A 26710-nucleotide genomic window follows, 5' to 3' on the forward strand; every position below is an offset into this window, starting at 1 on the left:
TTTGTAGTGGAAAAAATAACTCATGAGTGTGAGGAGTCGCTTTAATTAATTAATAAAGATGCCATTTGAAAGTAAGTAGCGTGGGAATGCAATCTGTAGTCAGTTCTAGCAAAGCTCTGAACAGTTAGTTTTTGGCCCGGGTGCAAGCCACATACTTGCACAAGGAATGGCATTCAGCCAGGGCTCCACCACAGGAATTTGGGTTGGGTCACTGTAGCTATAACCCAGAACAGCAGCTCTGGTGTCATGAGAAGAGGCCAGGGTTTTCTCCACTCCATGCCTGCTGACCAGTTCAGAGGATGATAGAGACAGAGCCAAGGTATTGACCCATTCCTTCTTGATCCCTTGTAGGTATCTAACCTCCAGACATGCTGACTGGGAATAAGAAAAGCACTTTTTGGTGACATTCCAAAAAGTCCCTCAGAAGCCTCTTTGTTTGACCAGAACTGTTTTTTATTTCCTCTAAGCTGGTGCATGTGTATAACACCTGCATAGACTTGAATTAATATACAAAGACTCATTCACAAGGTGGATATTTGTCAATTTTACTGAGCATGACCATCCTGGCCTAAGGCATGTTCTTGAGGCCCTATGTTGTAATTTTCTAATGTCCTTGTCTTTGCATTCAGGTGTGGCTCAGGGGCTAAGGTTTTTGGAACACATGCAGGTTATGCTTGATTTTAAGAGAGAGTTCACCAGCTTCAAATCAAAGAATTTCCATTTAAATTAATCTATAAGGGACACATGCTTTCAGATTAGCTTGATTTATCCATGACAATTACATATGGATTCTCTTTAAAGCTAGACCTTCCTTCAGTCAGTGTAAAAGTCTTTTTGAGTTGCATGAAGACATTCTTTGAGCATGTTTCATATCTGTGAATTATATTCACACTTAATGCTCTCTTTAGTCAAGCTACAAATATGACCACATAGACTTCAGAGTACATTGAAATTCATTGTAAGAAGAAGAAAAAGAGATTGACTAGCCATTACTGTCAAGTTCTCAGACGCCAGCATTGGAAATAACCTGTTGATTACTGATTCAGGATCCTCCTCTTGCTCCTATGACAACAACACTGGTTGGCAACTTTCCTACTTAAACAGCTTAAGCTTTTAATATCCATAGGCTGCAATTTGCATCAAGATCACAGTGCCATGAGCCTCACCTGTAGTCATTGACTCAGGAATGTGGTATGCAGATCTGGCCCATAGAGGGCTCCCTACAGGTCAGGAAATTTGGCAGCGGAGGAGTAGTAGCAATTAATACTGGCAACCCTTCTCTTCTGCCAAATTCTTAAGGCCTGCACTGCCAGGTCAGGTTCAGAGTTGGGGCTGGGCCACATCCCCTCCCCACATGGGGCTGGGCTGTTCCCTGCTCTCCCTCTCCTCCCCCTCCCCCTCCCCCACCCATGGGAAGATTTGGCCCCCACTGCACCTGCCCTGCTCAGTGGATCTGGCTTACCAGTCAGATCTGGCCCACAGAAAAGTAGATGGCTAATCAGAAAGCAGTGGGAAGCTGGGAGGGCCCCTAAGGATAGCTGTGGGTGGAAAAGCATTGAGCCAGGAAGGGGGGTAAGAGTCTTAAGGGAGGGGGCTTTAGGGTGGGATGGGACATGTGCTCCCAAAGCTGTGCCTCTTTCTGGAAGGCTGTTCACCCCTCCCCAGCCATGCAACAGCCTGATTCCTTGTTTTCTGTGCCCATGAAGAAAAATGAGGCAGGAGGCCACTGCCAGGCCCCTTCTGTACCAACATTGCCTTCTAACTCTAATCTTTGAGAGGATGACCCTGCCAACATCACTGGTGTTTGATATGATGACAGTGGAGGATACCAGATACAGTTAGGAATATGTCTAATGGCAGTCTCCCAGTCTCCCCATTTCAATCTCCCTGAGATGTAGCCTTGCCTTCTATCCCACTTCTTTTGGATGGACTCCATCACAGAGTTGATCTGATGCCTCAGTTCTCCTTATAGGTGGTTATGCTTCTTTGCTTCTTGAAGGGGTTTTTTTGGGGGGGGGTGGGGGAGGGTCACAAAGATCCTGCCCTGTTTTACTTCCCCACATTCTGAGACATAAACTCATTTATGGTTCTCATTTCCCTGGAGGAAAAGTTGGGGTGGGGAAACAGCTGTAATGCATGATTGCCTGACCTTTCCCTGATCTGACTCAGTACCCTCAATGGCTTTATTGGCCTTGCCAGCAATGAGTAGCTTGTATGCAAACCCCTTTAAGAGATACCTAAAATCAAGGCTGGGTTGTAGCTCCATCGAAATAGCTGAAAATGGCCACGTGGCAATGGAATGCTAATTTGCTCTAGTTGTCCACATAGCCTTTCTTGGCCCTGGTTAACTTAGATGCCTAGGTAGGCGGTGTCTGTTTTCCAGCATGCACTTGACAGGCTCTTCAGAGCTGCCTGGTTCTGTGCAGCCTCCTGCATGCAAACGTCCTGTGTGTAGGTGGAGGTAGAGATACCCAAGGGACCCGAGGCAGACAGTGCCCTCATCATCCCTGTGGGCAGTCAGATACACAAACCAGTTGGCACGTTTGGATGCCCCCATGCAGACATGTAAGGCATTTGGCTCTGTGGATGTTTAGGTAAGCTTCTATATTTATAAAGGGAGCACCAATGTGCCTAGAGATCAACAGAATGCTACTTATGCTTTGTGTGCTCACAGAGCCTGTTCTGACTCCTGGATTTTTAGGCATCTATGGAATATAACAGAATGCCAGCCTTAGGTGTGTGTGTTTTAATCTTCATGTGCAAGGATGGCTTCTACTGTATATTGCTGACATTGTCTTTAAAGGCTATAAGTGAAAGGCTGGCCCCAGTGAGATCAATGGAAAAACTTGCATCGTTTTGGTGTGGTGGCAGGATTTCACACCCTATCAATGGAGCATGTTGTTATTTTAATAGGCCTGAAGTTTTCTTCTCCTAACCAAGAGATGGGTTTTTCCCCTCCAGCAGAATACTGCCACTGAATGACAGAAGGAGCACATCCATTTTATGTGTAAATTTTATTATAAAAATGTACTGACAACTTGTATAGGCATTTAAAAAATGAAACAAACATTTCTTATGTAGCTAAATTTCAATTTTTTTTACTAAAATGAACAAATGAATGAATGAATGAATGAATGAATGAATAAAGCAAAATGCCAGAAATACCAGTTATATCCTTACAAACAACAACAGGACCTTCAAATACTTTAAAAAAAATGAAAACCTAACAACATATTAGAAATACAATACTCAATAAAAAATCAGAATAATTTAAATAAATAATGTCTTCTTCCTTATTTACATATGACCTTTTAAAATGTATGCATGAGAGCACAATAAATAACACCTTAAGGATGTCAGCACTGAAAAAGTAGCTTTGTGAATTTTGGCGGCTCAGAGTGCTGTTGACGCAGCATACCAAATCACGCCAGGGGAGGAAGAATCACTGCCAGTTTGCTGACCTACGAAACCTTGCCTTCTTACTAGTATAAATACAGCTTAGCTGCAAGTGTGTGGCACTGATACAAGTGTGTTTGGCTAAAGTGATTTCCAAAGGGTCTTTATCGTCTTCAGGAAATCACTTTGTCCCACCCAGCATTTTCAATTTCTGCCTCATAAAATTTTTATTTTTTTTGGAACAAAATGATGCTGTTAAATAAATCCATAAATAAGAAATAGAGGTAGTTAGTTTCAGTCTGTGAAGGAACATATTGCCATAAAAGGTGGATGCAGGGGAGGCTGCATGAAGATTGGCTGGCATGTTCAATTACATACTTCCAGAACAAGCAGGGGATTTTTTTCGGCTTTGCTCAGAGCGATATCTCATTATTGGCTTCAGCCCTGTGAAGAAAGGCAGAAAAAAGACTATTTTAGGAACTGTTGCATGGATCTGTTAACTTCAGTTTGAGTTCCACGAGCTTCCAGAGTTGGATGCCAAGCTAGAAGGTTTGTGCAGTGATCCTCTCACATCATTAATTTTGGTATAGTCATTTTCCTGATGTAATCATTACATTTAAGAGAAAAATCAATCTTTTAGAGCCTGATTTTTTCAGAAGTGCCAAATATTTGTGAGTTGCAAGTCTCCAGATGGAGTTGCCTATGTTCATCATATATGGGACTTATCAGTAGCTCAGCCCAGTCTCCTTGAAAGTTGGAGGGAGAGGTGGGAATAAAGCCTACTCCCATAATATAACCACAGTGGGCGTGTGTAGATGAAGTGGTGGGTTTTTAGGGCCTTCTAAACCCCTGTGTCATGCACACACTCCTCACTTACCTACCTGTCTGGCGGTAGGGAGGGGAGGGGAAGCTGCCGGCGGGCAGAGTGGTCCCTGGGCTATTGGGGGGCCTGGTGCTTGCCTCCGTGGCAGCAGCAGTCGCCCCCAGGCAGCACCCACCCGCAGGCACCTGGCTCGTGCAGTCCCACCCCTCATTTCGTCTACACACATCCTAAGTTCTTGTCATGTTTTATTGGATAGAGAGAGACTCTTTATGGAAAGCATTGCCATTGCATGAGGAGAAAGAACATTTACACTGTTTCTGCTAAGAAACTCTCCAGATGACTATTTACAGTTTTTCATCAAGCACTTATAGGTGACTTTTTGAAAACTGAATGACTTACTTGCTTAAAATTGCCTTGATGATCAACTTCACCCAAGGAGCAGTGGGTTCCAAACATATTTCCTTATCATTGTTAAGAGTAGCACTGTGAAGAAGGGATGCAAAAGTCAAGCATCTATATTGTGGCTTTCTTTGTCATCCCATAATCTTTATCCTTTTCTCAGAAACATTGGGATAGTAGGAGGAAACTGAAACAGTCCTAGTGACTTCAATCTGTACCAGCTGAGGATCTGACTCAACATTTAATTTGTTAAAGTTTCCCTATATCTGCAAGGTATCCATTTGAAATGTACACAGCAGTTCTCTCCTGTGCTGTATGTATGTGCATGGCTCTGCAATGAATTCAAGCTATATAAATGTTTCCTGGCAGGACTCTCTGTCCATATCCAAACAATGTCTTTTTGTTTTGTTTTATTTTCTTCTGTTTTCTGTTTTTCGTTTATGTTGACTTCTGAATACAGGGCTAAACTCCGCAGTCCTTACTCAAATAAATTTCCCATGTATTCAGAAGTAATTTTGTCTGAGTAATTTTGTTTTGTAATATGCAAGATAAGGGAGAAAAACTTTTCTGTGACTTAAGTGTGAGCAAGATCGCTGATCCCAGATTAGTGAGCTCTCACCGGTCTTTCTGATCCCTGTTAAAATTTTTACATCGACATGATGCAAAGACATTTCCCCCCTTGTTGGGTGACAATTAGAATTTGGAAAAGGGCTTACATGACTTCAACATTCTGGCAGTGAGGCCCACTTTGGGTCAGCTTCACATCCTGAATCCATCTGGGGGGGATGAACTTGGAATGAGTGTTTATGCACTGGCATCGGAGCTCATTCCCAGTCTGCGCTAGGGCCATATCTATAAGAAGACAAGAGAATTGTGGTCAGAGAAGCACCATCTCACCATCTGAACATGCAAAGCAGATTGAGACCCTTTTATGTAAAAGGGTTTATTAGTGATGGCTGTTCTTTTTTCACAAAAAAGCTAAAAGATTGTTTCTTTTCTGTACTATAATCTGCCTCTCAATATCAAACCTTTTATTTTCAGAGCCATTAATGCTACAAGGAAATGTCTTCCATATTTTTTTTCATCTAAAAATATATATAAATTATTAATTTTAAGTCTGCTCTTACCAGGCAGATTTTCTTCTTGGTTATATCGTTTTATATCTGGACATACATCACAAAAAGTGAAAATGAGATCTCACCCTTTCTTCTTTATCAGCTTAAAGCACATCTGATGTTCTGTTTATACTGTTCATTCTCCCCTTTGGTGACTGTTTGAGACAGCATAATCATGAATGTGACGACTAAAAATGATGTCACAACCAGATGATGCTGTCAGGGAAGAATCAGCAGGTACATAATAACACTCTAATAAAGATCCTGTCTTCAGTCAAATAAGAACACAGTGGGTGCATCTACAAATAGATGCTTAACTTTGCATCAGTATAGTTCACTGTGAAGTCAGCATGTGCATCTACACATGCACATGCTTACTAAACAGTAAACCACCCTAATCTCAAGTAAATTTGTTACCTGCAAATGCAGATCGCAAATTTACTTGAGATTAGTAATGGTACTGTAGTGCTTGTGTAGATGCTTGACCAGGAGCATAATCTGCTCCTGTTCAGTCATCCCCCAGGAGGCAGGAGATTGCTCCCTGTTCCTGGGAGCTTCCTGCTGCTGGGATGTACTCTGCCACAGGAACCGGGACAGGCTCGAGTGCAGAGCTGTGGAGGGAACAAGTTCTCCACCCGGTTCCCCCCCCCCTCCCCCCAGCCCCGCAAACACAGAGCTGAGCGGGGACCAAGCTCCCCAACCCCTGCCTGGCATGCAGGGTGTGAGTTGGGAACTGTGCTGGTCAGGGGCAGGTCCCAGCCCCATGCCCTGATTGGGTGACTGAGGCACGGGACTTGGAAAGAGCTGTAGGGGGGCAGGTATGTCCCAGTCCTTTGCCTCAATCTGCCAGTGGAGCAGCTAGCTTGCTGCCCCATTGGCAGATCCAGGCAGAGGGCTGGGACCTTCCCCTCCCCTGCTGTTCTGTCCAAGCTCATTTCCTTTGCTTCTGATCAAGGAGGCAGGACCAGGAGCTCCCTGATGCTGGGGCAGGGAGACATTGTCCCCACCTGGGCAGCAGGCAGTCTTCCAGGGGCCAGGATACAGCTGTGTCCTGGCCCAGTGCTCCCTGTCAGCCCCTGGGCTAGCACCCAGGGGGAGTCTGAAGCTCCCCCGGTGGTGGCAGGGGCCCATTGCAGGGCTGTAGGAAACTGGGGGCAAATCTTCTCCCTAAGTCCTGCATGTGTAGACACCTGCCCAAAGGGGCTTATACCTATAGCTTTTGAATGAACAGAAGTTTTTGAAACATCTATTGAAAACGTTTTAAAAGAAAATACTCTTTTAAAATAGGCAATGAAGGTGCTTCCCCTTATGAACCTTTTATATATGCATTAGCAATATCTTACAGTGTGTCTTACAAAGGATTCACTTACCTTGAGTCAGAGCTACTGAAATCAGAAAGAGAGCCAAGACAATCTTGTAGTTCATGATTACACAACAGTTTCTTCCTTGATTCTTGAAGAAGCAATGAGCTACTTGTCTCCAAGGGCTTCTGGTATCTGAGCTGTATTACCCATTCTCTTTATATACTGTGTGCGCTTCAGCCCCACCTGTGGAGTCCATCAGAAGAAAATCCAAAATGTGCAAGATGGTATCATGTTATGAGTCATGCTGCCCTGCTGAAACCCTTTTTGCCACATACTAAATTATCATTCAATGAAATACCTTATTAGCAAGTAAGTTTTCTACAAGTCACAATCGACTTTTTCTCAACAAGATCCAGAACATTAATCACCTCCCTGAGAAGACTGTACTTGCAGCCACAGATGTCACCAGTTTATACACTATTATTCCACACAATGAAGGCACAGCAGCCTGCCTGAAATACCTAGAGTAAAATAGACTGTATCCAGATTTGCAACCTCAACCTATTGCACATATCATCCTTTTAATTCTCACCCACAGAAACTTTTTTACTGTCAACAACTGATACTTCCTCAAACCATGGGCATAGCTATGGGCACAAGGATGGATCCCATACTTTTATTATCCATCTGGAAGAGGAGTTTTTAGAAAATTGTGCTATCAAACCTACTACTTTTTCTACATAGATGGCATTTTAATCATCCGGGCTGAACCCCTGGACTCACTTATTGACTTCCACCTTATCTTTAACACCTACCAATCAAATTCTCTCTGGAATACTCCTACAATAACTTAAATTTTCTAGACATTACAATCTACATCTGGGAGGGCACCCTACAATCCACTGTCTACAGAAAACCCATGAGCAACCACACTTAAATCCACAGAAACAGCATTTACCTCAAATACACTAAAAAAGTGGTGGTCTACAAGTCAGGTAGTCCTCAGATACCATTACATCTGCTCTGAAGAGAGCACTCGTGATACACATCTTACCAAACTGAAAGCTGCATTTACCCACTTTATTATAGTGTCTTCCACCAGAGAAATAGACTCTCTATCTTTGAAAATGCCACCAAGATGCCATGCAGAAACCTACTACAATAACAAGAGAAGAACCCCACTGACTGCACACTGTTGTTGTTATTTGTCATCCCACACTTGACCCTTTAAGAAGGATCATCAAACAACTATAGTGTATACCTGAAAAGGACCACACTTTGAGAGCAACATTCCTAGGACCCCTGCTCCTGTCCTGCAAACATCCCCCTAACCTTGTGGGACTCATCATCAGAAATAAACTCCATGCTGATCCACAGGTACTTAATGGGACCCAACCCTGCCTCAGCAATAAATGTAAGACCCCTCAACACATCTCTACTGCCATAACAATCAACACTTCTCACAATAAAACAAGCAGAATCTACAGATCATAATCTTTATCCCTTAATGTGGTATACCACATCCAGTGCACCAAATGCCCACATGGAAACTATGTGGGTGAAACCAGACTAAAACTATGCACCAGAATGAATAACCACTGAAAAAAGATGAAGGACAGGTAGGAGAACATTTTTCACAGGAAAATCACTCCTTGTCTGACCTCACAGTTCTAGTGCTCAAAGGAAATCTTGATGACACCTTTACAAGAGGAGCTTGGGAATATTCAAAATCTTCCTTGAGTTACCACCCCTGTAGAGTCTCCCTTACTCACCTTTGGCTTTTTTCCTCTTGCTTCCCCTTCCCCCCCATCCCGCTTTTCAGCTTTACCTTTTGTTTGCCTAATTTCTACCTATTTACATTCTCACTGACATCCTGTAACACCTTTAGCTTCTCTCATTCCTTGGAGTCTCAGAACAGCAGAGACTCCCTATGCCTGAAGAAGGATGACTGCACCTGAAAGCTTGCTAAGAACTTTTTTTTCCAACTACTCAGTTGGTCTAATAAAAGATATCCTATCTACTCAAAGAACCTTACCTGAGCTTGGGAACAGAAATTTATCAGCCTGTTGGACACTAAGCACCAGGGACTTAGCATAGGCAATAACTTTATTGGCCAATAAGAGCTTTCACCCTAAGAAATCCTTGCCTTCATGATCCATTATACTTTTCCTAATAATCCCTAATTCCTATACTTCACAGATGATAATGACTCTAACAAAATTTTGTTTGCTCTGCTATTTAGCTCAGCTGTTTCTGTCTCAGAGGCCTGAGGACGGCTACTTTGATATGGGAAAGCTTGCCTATGGGCTTTGGCACAAGTTACCTATATAATGTCAGGAATTTGTGGAATATTGTGATGTTACCGTGTTGGCAGGGCACTATGCTGGTAGCTGCATGGCCCAGAGCACATACCTGGTTACAGCTGAAAAACAGAAGTTTTGTGCAGCCAAAGGACCTGAGGCATAATGAAGTGGTCAGTTGGCAGTGGTGAGAGGGTTGGTTGGCGTGGAGGAGGGGAGGCACAGCCACAAAAGGAGACTCCTTGGCATCAGTTTACCTATGTGTGCATAAATTCTTTAAGGTTATGTAAAGCATTTTGATATGAAATGAAATAAAAGAACTGAAGACAATCAATCAAGACTCATGTCATGTGTTAATGACTCGTGGGTGGAAGTAGAGGGCTGGGTGCTGGGGAGCCGCCTTGGCAAGTCAGCCTCTTCCAATGAGGCTTCCAGTGCTGCCTGCTCTGGGGAAGGCTTGCAGGGGGGCAGGGCAGGTTTGAGTCAGGGGTAGGAGGGCCATGCAGACTGGAATGGGTCAGCTGAGGTGTGGGGTGCTATCTGGTCCTGTCCTGGCTGGGAGAGGGAGGGGACTGGCAAGAACCAGTTGCCTGCAACAAACCATGCTGAGCCTCCGGTGGTCCCATCCAAGGGGGTGGGTTTAGGGGGCCCTAGCTTTCCTCCCATGAGTCCTCCATGGTCCTATCCTAGGAGAGAGTGGGTTAGTGAGTGGAGCTCAGGCAGCTGGCTCCGTGCTATCATCAAAGAGCCCTGCTAAACAGGACCTCAGGCTCCTTACCCCATCTCAGCCCCCACTATCCTTGCTCACGGTGACCTAGTGCCTTTAAGCCTGGTGCAGAATGTGGGAAAACTACAATTAAACTCACTTGACCTGAGATTAATTGAAAGTTTCTCATGTGCTCCCCTGGCCAGGTGAGTGGAGGAGGGCAGCTTTTCCTCAAGCACCACCAAGTCTGGTCCTGGGTGAGGGGGGCTATGGAAGGCAGTGTGGGGCTAGGCACAGGAAATGTGATTGCCCATCACCTCTGATAGGATAGCCCCCAGGCCCTGGAAATGGAGCTGTAGGGCAGCCAGTCTAGACCATTGAGAGGTAGTCAGGCAAGGCCCTGGAACCAGGGAGAGTATGCTTCCCCCAGCATCAGGATCTTGCTGCATTTTATCCTAGCAGTCCCCAACTCAGTGTGGAGCCCTTGGGACTGAGACTCTGGAGCCAGGGAAAGCATCCTTTCCCTATCTCCAGAGTCTCCCTTTAGGGCTTAATAGCTGCAGGCCACATGGTCCCTGCACCACATGGCTGTTTGAAGCCTGCCAGTATTGTGCTGAGCACAGAGCCTGCAGGCAGGAAGGCTATTCATCTGGGACAAGCAAACTTTCCCCTGCTACACTGTCCTGTTGAGTAGAGCCCCAGTGGCTCCATGTTCAGCACGGAGACCCCAGACAGTGAGACCATGCAACTGGGCTGCATCGTCTCGCTGCAATTAAACTATGAAAAGTTGTTCTTACTATCTTCTCCATGGACTGCCATTTTGGGGTAGAGAGGCTTGCACATGCTGATGACCCTAAGGGCAATGCCGTCAGGAGTCTTGTACTCCTGGTAGGGTCACCCATGGTAGTAACTTCAAAGGTGAGGTATGAGATGAAGAGTAGTCCAGCACAACACAAAGACCTCAAAGATGGAGCAGATGGATGCAGAAGGCATACTTCTCAACAGCTGTGAAGGTGGATGAAGGCTGCATTGGAGGAGAAACTCCAGTTGTCTTGGATCCCCTTGCTACTGGACAAGTGTTTCTTCTTGGCCAAGATCCATGCAGTTGTTGATGCACAATGGCCTCCTTAGATAAAACAGGTCACATGCAGGCTTCTCCTACTGGTGCAACATTTACTATAATAACCAATGCCAATACCCAGAACTTCTACAAAGTCCTGCAGCAATGGATGAGTGACAATGGGGACTGACAAAGCAATCGCTGGGAATCCCCAGTCACAGATCTCTACACAGGCGGTAGTCACATGATAGTAACTTCACTCTTGATATGGGACAGGAGCATGATTCAGCAGCTGTGATTACAATTCAGCAGTCCTTTTTAGGATCCCCTCTGCTCACCCCACATGGGGAGAGGACTAGAAAAGGTGCCCCAAACATAAGCTGTCCCACTTTACTTTACCTGGCTGGATAACCGCTTCCAGGGGGATCACTCTAACTGTGGGAAAACACAGAAATGTCCTTTGCATCCTGGAATGTACTAACCATACATTCCAGGATGCAAAAGGCTGTCGCTGTCACCCAGACAGTGATAGCCCTGAATGCAGAACAGCTATTGTCTCCTGAGAACTCTCACAATACAACATGGATATCACTGTTCTCAGCGAGACCAGATGTGCAGATGAAAGCCAACTCAGGGAGGAGGGGGTGGCTATATGTTCCTCTGGAAAGGAAAATCTACAAATGACAAGTGAATACATGGCATTGATTTTGCCATTAAGAACCAGATTGTCAGCCAAATGACTGAATTCCCTATTGGCATTACTGAGTGCCTCATGACTCTGCCTTGAACTGACCAACAGTACATTTGCCGCCATCATCAGTGCATACACCCCAACACTTGATGCCAAGGAAGAACAGAAAGAACAGCTTTATGCTGACCTTGATGAAAACCTGACTACTATCCTGAAAGAGAATGTTTGTCCTCCTTGGAGACTTCAGTGTGAGAACTTGCTGGGACTTTAACCAGTAGAGGGGCACTATTGGGAAGGAAGGAGTGAGCAAGGCCAATTCTGATGCCATTGTTTTACTCAGTAAAAGTGCAGAGCATGACCTTGTCATTACTTAACACTACCTTCAGACAACATGACAGATACAAAACAACATGGCAACACCACCACTCAAAACAATTGCACATCCTTAACTATGTCATCGTAAGAGCGTGTGATCTAAAAAACATCCATATCATGCATGTCATGAGAGGAGCCAATGACTGTCCTTGGGAGCCAAAGACAGACCTGGACTCCACAACCCCCCAGTGTAGAGCCAGGAGGTAAGTGCACTAGGGCCAGGAGAGGGTGATCAAGTGCAGGGGTGCTTGGAGGGTGCTGTGAGGGAGTGTGAGAGTGTGTGTGTGTGTGCATGACTGTGTGCGTGCATGCTGGGCTGCGCCACACCAGGCAGGATGCGCCTGCTGAATGGAGCCCAGGAAGGGAATGCCCTACCTGGGTCCTTACTTAGTTGAGCCCCACAAGGAGCCCTGTGAACAGAGCATGCAAACAGGCATAGCTCTACTAGGGCATGGCAGTTTGTGTAGGAGTTTGTGCGGAGGGCATGCGGAAGACACCAAGAGGCTCGAAGAGAAGCTGCCGAGACCAGGTAGGGACATGGACTCGCTCTCAGCCATGGAAGTGCTTCATCATGGTTGCAGGCATCTTGGCACCACTGAGATCTCCACCCAGACAGAGCGCATGCCTCTGGCCCCCACCCAGATGGAGCCCCTGGCCCTGGACTGTGGGGGCTGCCTGGCATGGATGCTTGCAGCTGGGCATGGGGGTACCCCCATATGTGGGGTATGTTCCCTACTGGAGTTTCTGGAGGGCCACGTGCAGGAGCTTGAGGAGAAGATATGACAGCTACACACCATCAGGGCCCACAAAGACTTCATCGATGGCTACTGCCAGGCCTTTCTCCAGAAGAAGGAGGAAGAGAAGGAAGAGAAGGAGATGTAGATGGTGGCCAACAAGAAGGTCAACCAAGACCCACCCAGAGCTACCTGGATGATGGTCACTTCATGCTTCAAGAAATGGAGGGCCAGGGTTACTCTTCCCCTGGCCCTGCACAACAGGTATGCTCCCCTCCCCACACAGGAGGAGGCTCCAATGGTGACACTGGGGGAGGAGGAAGGTAAGCATCATGCTGCCACCCCCAACAGGAGGTGCAAGGTAGTAGTGGTGGGGGACTCCCTCCTGCAGGTCACCAAGGGTCCCCTCTTCTGTCTGCACCCCCTAGCCCCAGAGGTCTGCTGCCTACCTGGGGCCCACATCAGAAATGTTGCGGCAAGGATCCCCAAGCTAATCCAACCCTCTAATTACTACTCTATGCTCCTCATCCATGTGGGAATGAATGACATGGCCAGGAGAAATCCTGATCAGATCATGAGCGACTGTAGAGCTCAGGAGGCTGAGCTCAAGGGATTGGGGGCTTAGTAGTAATTTATTCTGTGCTCCTAGTTGCAGGCCATGGTCCGAGAAGGGAAGGCTGCATCGAGGAAGTCAACTGACAACTCCAATGGTGGTGTCACCAAGAGGACTTTGGCTTCCTTGACCACAGTGCACACTTCAAGGACAGAGGACTCCTGGGAAGGGATGGCATCCACCTCACACAGAGAGGTAAGTCCCTGTGCTCGGCCAGAATGGCCGATCATCTAGATAGGGCTTTAAACTAAGTTTGCTGGGAGATGGGGAAACACTAACTAGAGCTTACCAGGGGAACAACATACAAGAAAGATCCATAGATAGGGACACTAGGAGAGCCACTCCTGAGAGAGCAGAGGGACTAACCCTCCTTCAACATGACAGGAAGCTGAGGATTGCAACAGGAGGACTCAGGTGCCTGTACACTTCCAAAAAGCCTTTGATCTGGTATCTCATGATGTTCCGACAGAAAATTGGAAGATAGTGGGCTTAACTGTGAGACAGTTAGGTGGGTATGAAGCTGTCTGTGGGGTAGGACCCAGGGAGTCCTAATGAATGGATCTGTCATCTTGTTGAGAAGTGGGCAGTGGTATCCCACAGGGGTTGGTACTTGCTCCTTTACTTTTCAACATCTTCATTAATGATTTGGATGAGGGGGTGAAGAGCTCAATGGCCAAGTTCTCAGATGACACCAAGTTATGGGGAAGCATTGTCACGCTTGAAGATAGGTTACAGATACAGGCGGATCTAGACAGGCTAGCAAGTTGGGCAAGTCAGAATCAGATGAAGTTCAACATCAAGAAATGCAAAGTGTCCACCTGGGGACGATCAATCCCCTGCACACCTACAGGCTTGGCAATGCCAACCTAACCAGTGTCCAGAGAAGAGCCACCTGTATGATTAGAGGCTTGCACAGCAACCCATATGAGGAAAGGTTGAGGGACCTGGGACTCTTCAGCCTGAAAAGGAAAAGGCTGAGAGGGGACTTGGTAGCAGTTTACTGCTACATACGTGGAGTACCTCAGGGGCTTGATGTACAACTGTTCAGCAGGGCAGCCTTGAGGAGAACCAGGAGTAATGGCCACAAACTCCTGAAAGACCATTTCAGGCTCACCATTAGGAAAAACTTCTTCACGGTTAGGGTGTCCAAACTATGGAATAAACACCCTCCAGAGGTGGTGCAATAACCTACCCTGGAAATCTTCAAGAGAAGACTGGATAGTCATCTTGCTGGGATCACCTGACCCCACTTGTCTTTCCTGCCTGGTGCAGGGGGCTTGACCCAATAACCTTTGAGGTCCCTTCCAGCCTTACAATCTATGAATCTATGACTGCTTGGATGGATCATCCTTTGGTGATATCAATCATTGAAAGCAACCTAAATCAGTCTGAGGACAGTAAAATATCAAATGCCTTTAGATCCCTAGACATGGCAAAGTCCTCCAGACATCTCAGTAAGAAACTTACCCATCTTAGTATTGAAAATGATAATACTTGTGTTGAGGACAATTGGCAATCTCTAAAACAGACCATTCATGAGGCATGCACAGAATCAATTGACATCATCACCCAACACTGTCAGGACTGGTTTGACAAAAACAATATTGAGATCAAAGCCCTTCTTGATCAGAAGAGGAAAGCTTTCTGTGACTGGCAAAACAATCCTACATCCAGTCAGAAGCAAGGAACTTTTCATCAGAGGAAGACTGAGAATTAAAAAAAAAAATGGTGTGAAGAGACAGCTAAAGAAATCCAACAATTTGTTGACAATCATGACATGCAGAGCATCTTCAGTGCAATCAAGGCTATGTACAGACCAGCTTCTTGTGGATTCACCCAACTTAGATCAGATGTCAGTACACTCTTCAAAGCTGAGTCCATCAAAAAACACTGGAAGGAGCACTACCAAAAGCTCCTGAACTGAGAATGAATGGTGACTGATGAAACCATTGAATCCATCCTGCAGCATCTAGTAGTGAAACACTTGCAAGTCCATCAACCTCTGAAGAAGTCCACCGGGTGATAAGACAGATGAAGAAAAACAAAGCATCTGTCCCTGATGGCATACCAGCTGAGGTCCTCAAAGTTGGTGAGGAAACTATGACCAAAAAGCTCTACACAGTTTCTTAAAATCCAGAACATTGAGGAAATTTCCACTGATATAAAGAATACCAATATTGTCACCATTTTTAAAATGGGAGATAACACTGCCTGTAGAAACTATCAGGGTATCATAGTTTCATAGTTTCATAGTAACTAGGGTCAGGAGGGACCTGAACAGATCATCTAGCCTGATGCCCAGCCACATGCAGGAATGAATGCTGGGTTCACAAGACCCCAGCCAGGTGATCATCCAACCTCCTCTTGAATTTGCCCAAGGTAGGGGCAAGGACCACTTCCCTGGGAGGTTGGTTCCAGATTTTGGCCACCCTAACTGTAAAATATTGCCTTCTGATCTCTAACCTCAACCTATTCTCCAACAGCTTATTACCATTGTTCCTTGTCACCCCAGGTGGTGCTGGGGAGAAAAGGGCTCTGCCTATTTGCTGTTGATCTCCCCTGATGAGTTTGTAGGCAGCCACCAGGTCCCCCCTCAGCCTCCTCTTGCCGAGGCTGAACAGGTTCAGGTCCCTCAGTCTCTCCTCATAGGGCCTGTCCTGCTGCCCTCTCACCAAGTGGGTGGCCCTCCTCTGAACCCTTTCCAGGCTGGCCACATCCCTTTTGAAGTGCGGTGCCCAGTACTGGACACAGTACTCCAACTGCGGCCTGACCAAAGTTGCATAGAAGCGGGGAGTATCACCTTTCTGGACTGGCTTGAGATGCACTTTTGGATGCATGACAAGGCATGGCTGGCCTTGCTGGCTGCGGTCTGGCACTGGCAGCTCATGTTCATCTTGAAGTCAATAATGACTCCAAGATCCCTTTCCGCCTCTATGCTTTCAAGAAGGGAACTCCCCAGTGTGTATGTATGCTGTGGATTCCTTCTCCCAAGGTGTAGCACCCTGCATTTATCTACGTTGAATCCCATCCTATTCTCATCTACCCACTTTTGTAGTCTGTCTAAATCTATTTGCAACCTCTCTCTCCCTTCAAGTGTGTCCACCTTGCCCCACATCTTAGTGTCATCAGCAGACTTGGACAGCGCGCTTTCTACCCCCTTGTCCAAGTTGCTGATGAAGATGTTAAACAGTGCGGGCCTGAGGACTGAGCCCTGGTGGACCCCATTGCTCACCAGGTTGAGTACAACCCGTCCACCACTACTCTCTGGGTGTGCCCCATCAGCCAATTTTTTACCCATCCGACTGTGTAGACATCAATGCCACAGTCACTTAATTCATTGATGAGGATGGGGTGAGAGACAGTGTCAAAGGCCTTCTTAAAGTCTAGAAAGACTACGTCCACGGCGACACCATCATCCAAGGATTTAGTTACTTGATCATAAAAGGCAATCAGGTTGGCCAGGCAGGACCTGCCTTTGATGAACCCATGCTGATTGCCCTGAACTGAGAATGAATGGTGACTGATGAAACCGTTGAATCCATCCTGCAGCATCTAGCAGTGAAACACTTTACAGTTCATCAACCTCTGAAGAAGTCCACCAGGTTATAAGACAGATGTATCACTCTCTTCCCTATCACTGGAAAGATCTTTGCTTTAATTCTGCTGAATTGCCTGCTCCTTTCTGCCAAGGAAATATTTCTCAAGTCTCAGTGGCTTCAGACCATTGAGAGGCACCACAGACATGATTTTTAAAGCCTGGCAAGTGCAGAAAAAATGCTGAGAAAAATACCAGCATTTATTGATTTGAACAAAATCTTCAATTCTGTTAACCATGAGGCCCTATGAAAGATCTTAGCAAAATGTGGCTGCCCAGAGAAATTTATCACCATCCTCAGACTCCTTCATGACCAGATGACTCCCTCCATCCTATACAGTGGCTCTGCTACAGAGCCCTTTGTCATTTGAACAGACATCAAATAGAGCTGCATGGAAGAGGAGGCAGTAGTGGTGGCTGCAGCGCTGCAGCTCCAGGGACATAAAGGCATGCAGGGTGCTGCTGCTGTAGTGCCTGGTGATCACCCTGTCCTATGCTGGGGGCTGGGGCTGGGGCAGATGCAGGCTGTTTCATCCCCAGACATGCTGCCTCATCCCACCATGGCTCATCCTGGCTCAGCTGGGGCTGGGGGGCACTGATCAGTTGGGGTAGCGGTGGCATCAGGAGTGGCTTCTGGAAGCAGTGGTGGCTCAGTGCAGGAGGGAGGAAACATGCATGGCACCCCTTCTCAATGGGGTGGGTGCCCTCAGGGCAGGGCTGGGGGTTGGGGCTGGGGGCACTGCCCCAGTGGGGTGGTGGTGTTGGTGGCAGTGGCTCCTGGCAGCAGCAGAAGCACCAAGTCTGCCAGTCTGGCCAGGCTACAGCCTTGTACCCCGTGACCCACAGAAATCTGGGGGTGCATATGCCTCCCCCATTCTCCCCCACCCCAATTCATTACCAGTGGGTGCACCTGTACCACCCCTGTGCCACTGGGGTGGAGGGGGGCGGGGGGCAATGGTACAGGGCCAGTTTGGGCTCTCCAGAGCTTGGCCCCTGATGGCCCAGACTGTCCCCATGCCATCCTGGCTCCACCTCCCCCACAATGGCATAGGAGCCATCTGGGCATGCCAGATCTTAGTACATGGCCCCAATGGTGTGGGGCTGGTTTGGGTCATCAGGGGCCAAGCTCTGGCAAGTCTGGACCAGCCCTGTACCATCAGAGCAGGGGCCAGGCTCAAAAAAGCCCCACACCCCCTTTTCCCATAAATACCCCACCTTTCCCCACCCATACACCCCAGCTTCCTCACACACGCACACCCTGCCCCATGCACCACCCCTTCCCCACACATTTGGGGGCAGGGGTTTGGGGGAGCAGGGGCCTGTGGGTAAGAAATGAGGGGCACTCCTTCATGCTCTGCCCCTGCCTAAGCTTAGGCAGGACTCTGCCCTTGGGTGCCATGATGCCCCCCCCGACCTTTGTGAGCTGGATCATTGCTCTGTCTGTTCAACTGATACCTGCATATATAGTGGTGTTTTATTTTAATTGTGGGAAAAGGCAGAGAATCCCCATGAATGCATGTGATATATGTGCATTTTCCTAAAGGGATGTTTGCCAGATATACTAGTCGCTCATGCATAAATGTTTGGCCTGAGCCAGAGTCTAAGCCCCATAACCTGGGCATCCCCAACTTGGACTGGGATCACAAATCCCCTAAGTCTGGGTTCTCTCACCCTTCCCCTAGACCTAAGTGTAAGTATAGCTGCTAGACAGGAGGGTGTGACACAATTGCACATATACAAACACACAAATCAATTAGGTGCATACACATACACGCTACCAACTTAGGCACATACACATCCATACCAGCCTAGGCACATGCATACATATCACCAATTCAAGCACATACACTATACACCCCAAAAGTTAGACAAAAATCAATTGTCAATACCTGCACACTCAGTATACATACACAGATCACTAATTCATATATCATGCACACAATGACATATAGTATATATATACACATACACACACACACACACACTCACCAGTTCACACACATACAACCCACCTACACATAGGTAAGTTCCTAACTTGGATGGTACAGTATGTATGTGTGTGCTTGGGGTACCTGGGATACTTGGGGGAAGGTTCAGGTGAGATAGAGAGAGTTAAAGTGTAGGGAGTGAAAGTTGCCAGAACCAGTGGACTAGAGAGAAGCTGAGTGAGGAACTGAGGCTTGGGTTTACTTAAGATCAAGTGGCCCCAGGGTTACTTGAGGTCACTGGTACATGATAGGGGGGAAAAAAAGAAGCCTGTTGGCAAGGAGGAGACAGCCAGGAAAGAGAGAGAGACAGAAACCTGGGAGCGTGGGGTTGGAAACTGAGGCAGACAGCTGAGATATTGGGAGGGGTGGGGAGCAGATAAGTGGTGGCAAGGAGGAGACAGCCAGGAAAGAAACTGAGGCAGAAACCTGGCTGCTCAGTGGAAAAGGCAGTAGGGATAAGACAGTGGCAAAGAAACAGGGGGTTTGGAGTCAGAGAAGAGCTCAGGACAGGTGTTGGAGATGGCAGTGAGCCAGAAGCAGGAGAGGGAGAAATGAGACAGAAGTTAGAGGGGCGAGGAGCAGAGATTGGAGCAGGGCTGAACCATAGTAAAGCAAAACCCAACTCAGGGGCCTAAATAACAGATTTATTAAACAGACAACACGCTACACAGCTCCATGAAGTTATTGGTTCACACACACACACACACACACACACACACACACATAAAAGCACTCACAATGGCAGCAGGAGAAAGAGACTCAGTGGAAGAGCTGGAGTCCAGGTAGGGAAGAGAAACAGAGTCCAAGTCCTTGGTTGAAGAGGGGGTGGGGGTGTTAGCTACCTATCCAGGCTGGAAAGCGGTCCTTGTACAGTAAGTGTTGTCCAGAGCGGGGTCACCGGCAGGGCCACTGGGTGGATAGGTGGTGTAGCATGGTGCTGGTCCAGATGGAGAGGGTGTCCCAAGGAGTCAGTCTTCACTACTCCTTTTATGGGGCAGACTATCTCTGATCTCCAAAGGGGAGGGCCTGTCAAGGCAGTGTCAGTCCTGTTCCAGAGGGCTCCAGGTGTTCTTACTGAGCATATGCAGCTTGGCACAATGGTGGGTTCCCTCATCTTTTGTGTCTTGAATGCTGAGGGTGATTCCAAGGGCTGGGTTGTTGGTCCAGGTATTGGTGTTGATGGTTCGGTCATTCAGAGGGAGCTATGTTTAGACCTACTGCCATTGTCTCTCAAGCACCCTCATTCATCCCCATTAATTCAGAACCAAGTTACATAGGAGGGGTAGGTACGAGTCACAGGTTACACAACGGGGCCTGGGGACAGGGTGGAGACTTGACAAACAAAATGGAAACTCGACATGACTTATGCTAACTTACATATGTAGGCCTAAATTATATAGTACCAGTAAAACAGTAATATAGAACAGTAAATATCAATATAAACATAATAATTATACAATATAAAGAAAGAGAAAAAAACAAAACAAATACAACTTGCTACCAAAATAAAATGCTGAAGCTTATCCTATGTCTTAGCTCACTTATCTACAGGGAATAGAGAGGGAGAGACAAATTCAGAAATGGTTGAGGAAGGGGAGGGAATGCATTTAAAAAAAAAAAGAAAAAGAAAAACTGGGGGTTTTCCTACATGTGCAAGTCCAAATCTCTGTATTACCAACACCTACTTCACTGGGAAAAATCACAGGGAAGACATTGTGGAAACATCCAAGATTAGGGCTCTGGCACCAATTAAATCTAGTACTGTCCAGGCGCAACCATCTGAAAGCAATCTTGCTTATGAGGTCTTATCACAGTGCTGACTGTGACATTGACCATGCCTTAGTCTGCTGCAAAGTCAGAATCAATGTCAAAAAGATCCACTGTAGCAAAGCTACCAGTTGTTCTCAGATTGATATCAGCCAAACTGAAGTGCAGAAAGATGCAAACTGTTCAGTGAAGAAGTTATAAAAGCAAGCTTATCTATCAATTCAGCCACCAAGGTATGAGAAAGCTTAAAAACTAACACACAAAATGGTGCTGTAACAGATTTCAAAAAAATCAAGAAAAATAAAGACTGCTCTGAAGAGCACTCTGAAACCCTTCTACCACTGGTTGAAAACAAAAGGACAGTGCTAACCATCTACAAGAAATCTCCCAACACCACAACCTTGGAAAATTTGAGAAAAGCTTAAAGAGAAATGCAAAAAGAGGATAAGCGATATGCCCAAGATTTTTGGCTGAAACTCTGTGATGATATTCAGAGAGCAGCTGTTGCAGGTGACAGCCAGAGAATGTATGAAGGCATCAAATGAACAATTAGCCTAGTCAAGAAGAAAACAGCTCTGCTGGAAGGCTTATCTGGAAATGTCATCACTGACAAACAAAAATGACTTGAGCATTGGATTGAACACTATGGAATTCTATACTTCATTGAGACTGAAATCAAACATGAAGAGCTCAAAGGTTTACCACAGTTTGAAGTTATGATGGATTTGGACAAAGAGTTTACATCAGAAGTTTTGCAAAAACGCAATTAAATTGATTCTTGGGAACAAGGGATCCAGCAACGACTGCTTGCCTGCTAAAATCTACAAATATGCCAACAACAAATTACTTCAAAAGGTCCATGAAGTTATACCGCTCTGTTGGAAAGAGGAAGCTGTACCACAAGATTTGAAAGATATTTGGTTTGTAAAATTATACAAAAACAAGGGGAATAGAAGTGACTGTGACAGCCATGGAGGTATCACCCTGTTGAACATCATCATAAAAGTTGTCATTCATATTATGCTCCCTGGCTGCAATCTCTAGGTGAAAGAATCTATCCTGGAAGATCCCCCTATGTCATGAAAAGGCAGTAAAGCCCCTGGAGCCCTGCACTGTGACTGACAAGGGTTCATTTATAGCAGCTATGGGTTTATTTTGATGGTTTTCAGATTCATGGTCCATCCCTCCGTTTCCCTTTATTCTCCACTCTGCCACTCTGGGAAAGCATTTGTTAAGAATGATGACCAGGGATCTGAGTTTTCCATTTCCTGTGGAAAAACATAAAAAAATGTGGATTTTCCCCTTTAAAAAGAGAAAAGCACAGATTTTCCATTTTGAAGCAGGAAACCACATGTTTCCCCTTTTGTGAACAGCTCTCTGTAGCCTAGAAGAGTTCCAGCCTGCAAGAGCTGCTTGCAAAAGGATATGAAACCCTAAGCCCTGTCCGCAGGGTGATGGGGCAGGGGTGAGGCTGAGGCCTAAGAATCTGAGTCAGTCAGGGATGGCTCAAACTTACTTTTCCTCCTGCAGTGTTTGGGCTAAGTATGGGTTTGGGAGGCTGGGGGTGGAGGGCAGTGGGGGGGTCTCCTTTGGCAGGGTGGGTGGGCAGGAGGCTGTGGGTCTGGAATGAGGGGCACTGGCAGGGCTGTGTGATGCTGGAGGTGCCCTGTGGGTAGTGTGCAGGTGATGCTGCTAGGGCTGGGGTTGGGGACCTGCAGGGAAAGCCAGTAAGGGTGGAAGGGGCAGGGCAGGTATGCGTGTAGGGTTACCATACATCTGGGTTTTCCTGGGCATGTCCTCCTTTTTGGACCCCTGCGCTGCATCTGGGCAGGCTTTTAAAATAAGATCAAATGTCTGGGTTTTCTGCTTTCCCAGGCTGGCTGCTTCAAGCTAGGAGCAGCAGGCAAGGTGATTGGCTGTTGGGGGTCAAATGCTCCCTAGCATGTATGGGTGGGGGCTGGAGGAGCAGGGAGGGGTTCGTGGGTGTTCTCAGGCCACTGTGTAGGGAAACAATCTATCCCAAACTGTGTGGGACAGTCCCAAAATGGGAACATCAAGTCCCAGCCGCAGGCTGCATGACTCAGGGACAGCATTTGTCCTGGATTTGCAGTATCATGCAGGGATCTCAGTTTTCCATTCACCATAGAAAAACTCAGCAAATGGTGGGTTTCCATTTGCAGGTGCTGAGTGCCAGCTTGCAAGGTGCTACAGGGAGCAGGACACAGGGGGCACCATGTGCATGTGTGCATGCAGCCCCAGGCAGTGGTGGAGAGCAGCTCCCCCATAGTTTCATAGTTTCGTAGTTGGTAGGGTTGGAAGGGACCTAAGCATATCATGAAGTCTGACCCCCTGCCATGGGCAGGAAAGGATGCTGGGGTCAAATGACCCCAGCTAGGTGGCTATCTAGCCTCCTTTTGAAGACCCCCAGGACAGGGACAAGCACCACTTCCCTTGGAAGTTGGTTCCAGCTCCTAGCCACTCTGACTGTGCAGTAGTGCTTCCTGATATCTAGCCAGAATCTACTCTCAGTCAATTTATGGCTGTTGTTCCTTGTTACCCCAGTAGTGCCTGGGGGAACAGGGACTCTCCCATTGCCTGCTGGACCCCCTTGGCAATTTTATAGGTGGCCACCAGATCCCCTCTCAGCCTTCTCTTGTGGAGGCTGATCAGGTTCAGGTCCCATAGCCTCTCCTCATAGGGCCTGCCTTGCTGCCTCCTAATCATGCGAGTGGCCCTTCTCTGGACACTCTCGATGCTGTCCACATCCCTCCTGAAGTGCGGTGCCCAGAATTGGACACAGTACTCCAACTGTGGCCTGACCAGCGTCACATAGAGGGAGAGGATCACCTCCTTGGACCTGCTCATGATGCATCTATGGATGCATGACAAGGTGTGGTTAGCCTTCTTGTCTGCGTCCCCACATTGGTGGCCCATGTTCGTCTTGGAATCAATAGTGACTCCAAGATCCTTTTCTGGCTCTGTGCTGAGAAGAAGGGAGTTCCCCAGCCTGTAGGTATGCTGCTGGTTCTTCCTCCCTAGGTGCAACACCTTGCTGTCTGCAGGTAAGTCTATTGGTGGGGGAAGAGGTGGGGAAATTGAGAGCCCCATGGTGAAAGAGGGAGTGAGGCAGGGTTGGCAGCTGGGACTGGGACTGGGGGTGCTGCCCAGGCTGGAGCAGTGCATGGGGCCCAGGGCAGGAATGTGTGGCTGCAGGGCTCAGCTGCAGAGTGGGACAGAGCCACAGGTGGCTTGTCTGGGGGGAGGGGGCAGCTCCCCACTACTACATGTATTCCTGGGAAGAGTGGCATGAGGGGGGCATATGGCCCCAGATTTGTGCATGGGGTGGGGGAGGAAGCAAGCTCAGGGCTCCCCACCATGGTGTCCTGCCCCTGGGAGCCCTGCACCAGCTGTATTGCCATGGAGAGGTGCCCCTTGCCCACCTGGCAGCAGCAGCAGCAGCAGTGGCATAGAGTTGTGCCCCCCACTGCTGCTGGGATTTTGGGGTTCTTAATCAATCAATTTTGGATTTTTTATCTGAAAAATTTGGCTTTTCTAACAGAGAAAATCAGGATCCCTGGTGCTCATACCAGTTTTGTTTTTCATCTTTTGGGTATCAAGATGCTCATCTGGACTGTCTGCCACATGGCATTAGCACTGAGTACAGGATGGATGGGAACTGTTTCAATCTCTCTCATCTCTGTGCCAAAATCAAAGTTACTTCAGCCTCAGTTGTAGAACTTCAGTACACTGATGACTGTGCTGTCAGTGCAGACTGAGGTAGACCTATAAACAGCCATTAATGGCTTCTCTCTGAAGCATACCAGTGCCTGGGACTGACTGTTAACATTGGAAAAACAAAGGTGCTTCACCAGCCTGCTTCTGGCCAGTTATCTCTCTCAGCAAAGATCCTCATTGATGGACAAGAGCTGGAGAATGTTGAACACTTTGCATACCTTGGTAGCCATCTGTCAATGAGGAGATCTGGTATAGGATCCAATGTGCCAACTCTGCCTTCAGAAGACTGAATCATTGTGTATTCAAGGATATTTACATCAGGACTCAAACAAAGCTCCTACTATACAAGGTTGTGGTAGTCCCAACTCTTCTCTATGGCTGAGATGCTTGAGTGGCCTACTGGGACCACCTGAAAAGCCTGGAACACCATCACCAGAGCTACCTCTGGAAGATCCTTGGCATAAAGTGGGAGGTTCATCATACAAATGCCAGTGTCTTCACTGATGCCAACACCACCAGTATGGAAGTCTTGATTATTCAATATTAGCTGGGGTGGACAGGGCACTGTGTATATGTCTGCTGTCTGTCTATCAAAACAACTGCTGTACTCCCAACTCAGCCAAGGGCAAAGGACACAAAGGGGCCAAAAGAAATGCTTCAAGGATACCCTCAAAGCAAGCATTAAGTGTGGCATTGACACCACAAATTAGGAAAAACTAGCTTGGGACAGGGATGCATGGCAATGCCTTGTGAGAGAAGGCACATCTTATTTTGAGGAAAACCATCTTACCCTGAAGGCAGAAAAATGACAAAACAAAAGGAAAGGAAACAAAAATAAGAAATCCATGGTCTGACCCTCCCTTTAACCACCACCTGTGGCATTTGCCAGAGTCTGCAGCTCTAGAATCAGCCTTCTTAGGCATCAATGGACTCATTTACAACCCTTTACTTAACCTGTGGGAGTGATCATCTTTGTCCATAAGGGATCATTGTTGCCGTCATTCTCAGGATGGAGGTGGGCAAGGGGAGGGGGGAAGGTGGCAAGATCACTTGAGATTTGGTGTGGGAGAAGGGGTAGAGTGGTTTGGACCTGTGCATCCTAGGATGCTGCAGGAATGCAAGTAAGGTGTTTTATTTCCTCAGAGCATCCATACAATATCCTGGAATGACCTGGACAAAACAAATCAAAGATAAACCTCAGCTGTAGTGGCATATCTTTGAAACATTTAGAGGGTACTTGTGGCAGTTTAACACCCCTTAACTAATACCTGATCTTGTTTTAAATGCCTTTATGATGTTTTTAAGATAACCTGTGCCAAAACCCTATGTCTGTCCCAACTGTAGAGTTCATCCAATTAAAGATGTCACCCACAAGAATTCTGGCCTGCAGCATATTCTCTGGACCACCATAGCAACATCACATCAACACTTATCAACAAAGTAATAAATGAAACATAAACAATAAACAATTACTGCATAGTCAGTTCAGAGTCATTTGTGGATTTCTACCATTTTATTTTCTCTTAAATGATTTTTTCTAGTATATTGCTTTGTAGCCTTTTATTTTGTCAATTTAATGGTTAACATAGCATCTGATTTGTGACATTTCATTTGTGTTTCTTTTTAGGCATAGGCTGTTTTTACTTACAAATCCTTGAATTATGCTTTTTATAATAGGTAGCCATTGGCTGAAACTAAAATAAGCATAGTAGCAAGTAGCTCCAGGTGGGAGTAGGCAGGGCCTGTCTCAATTGGAACACTGTGGGGGCAGCTAAGGATCAGGTCCAATCAGTTGGCAGGCCAAATCTGGCCTCCAGGCTGTATTTTGCCCACTCCTGAGCTATCAGCATTACAGATCACATCTGGCAGAGGAATTTCCCATCCAAGTCCTTAAATGAGCCTCTCCTTAAGGAAGGGTTGGTGTTTCTGAAGAATACGCAAACATTCTACAGGGCTCTGGGGGCTGGGCTCAAGGGTTTGGGGATGCAGGTATTTTTCTCCTCGGTCCTCCTGGTTATGGGCTATGGGCAAAGGAAAGATGGATGCATTGAAGAAGTGAACAGAAGACTCCGGTGTTGGTGCTACTGTGAGGGCTTCAGCTTCTTTGAT

General features: G+C 46.8%; 1 protein-coding gene and 1 long non-coding RNA gene across 2 annotated transcripts; one reads left to right on the forward strand and one right to left on the reverse strand.

Moving 5' to 3' along the window:
* The first annotated feature begins 255 nt into the window (after positions 1-255).
* Positions 256-26084, forward strand: LOC132248374 (uncharacterized). The gene is made up of 3 exons (XR_009459553.1): positions 256-319; positions 13553-13711; positions 25946-26084. It is a non-coding gene; the product is annotated as an uncharacterized LOC132248374 (long non-coding RNA).
* Positions 3810-7204, reverse strand: LOC102567713 (interleukin-8). Its single transcript, XM_006274109.4, has 4 exons — positions 7104-7204; positions 5335-5470; positions 4619-4702; positions 3810-3840 (listed from the first exon to the last, which is right to left on the reverse strand). The coding sequence occupies exons 1-4, from the start codon at positions 7156-7158 to the stop codon at positions 3810-3812; spliced, it is 306 nt and encodes a 101-aa protein (XP_006274171.3). The 5' UTR covers positions 7159-7204.
* Positions 26085-26710: the final 626 nt, after the last annotated feature.

Source organism: Alligator mississippiensis, chromosome 2 (genome assembly GCF_030867095.1).
Source record: "Alligator mississippiensis isolate rAllMis1 chromosome 2, rAllMis1, whole genome shotgun sequence".
NCBI lineage: Eukaryota > Metazoa > Chordata > Crocodylia > Alligatoridae > Alligator > Alligator mississippiensis.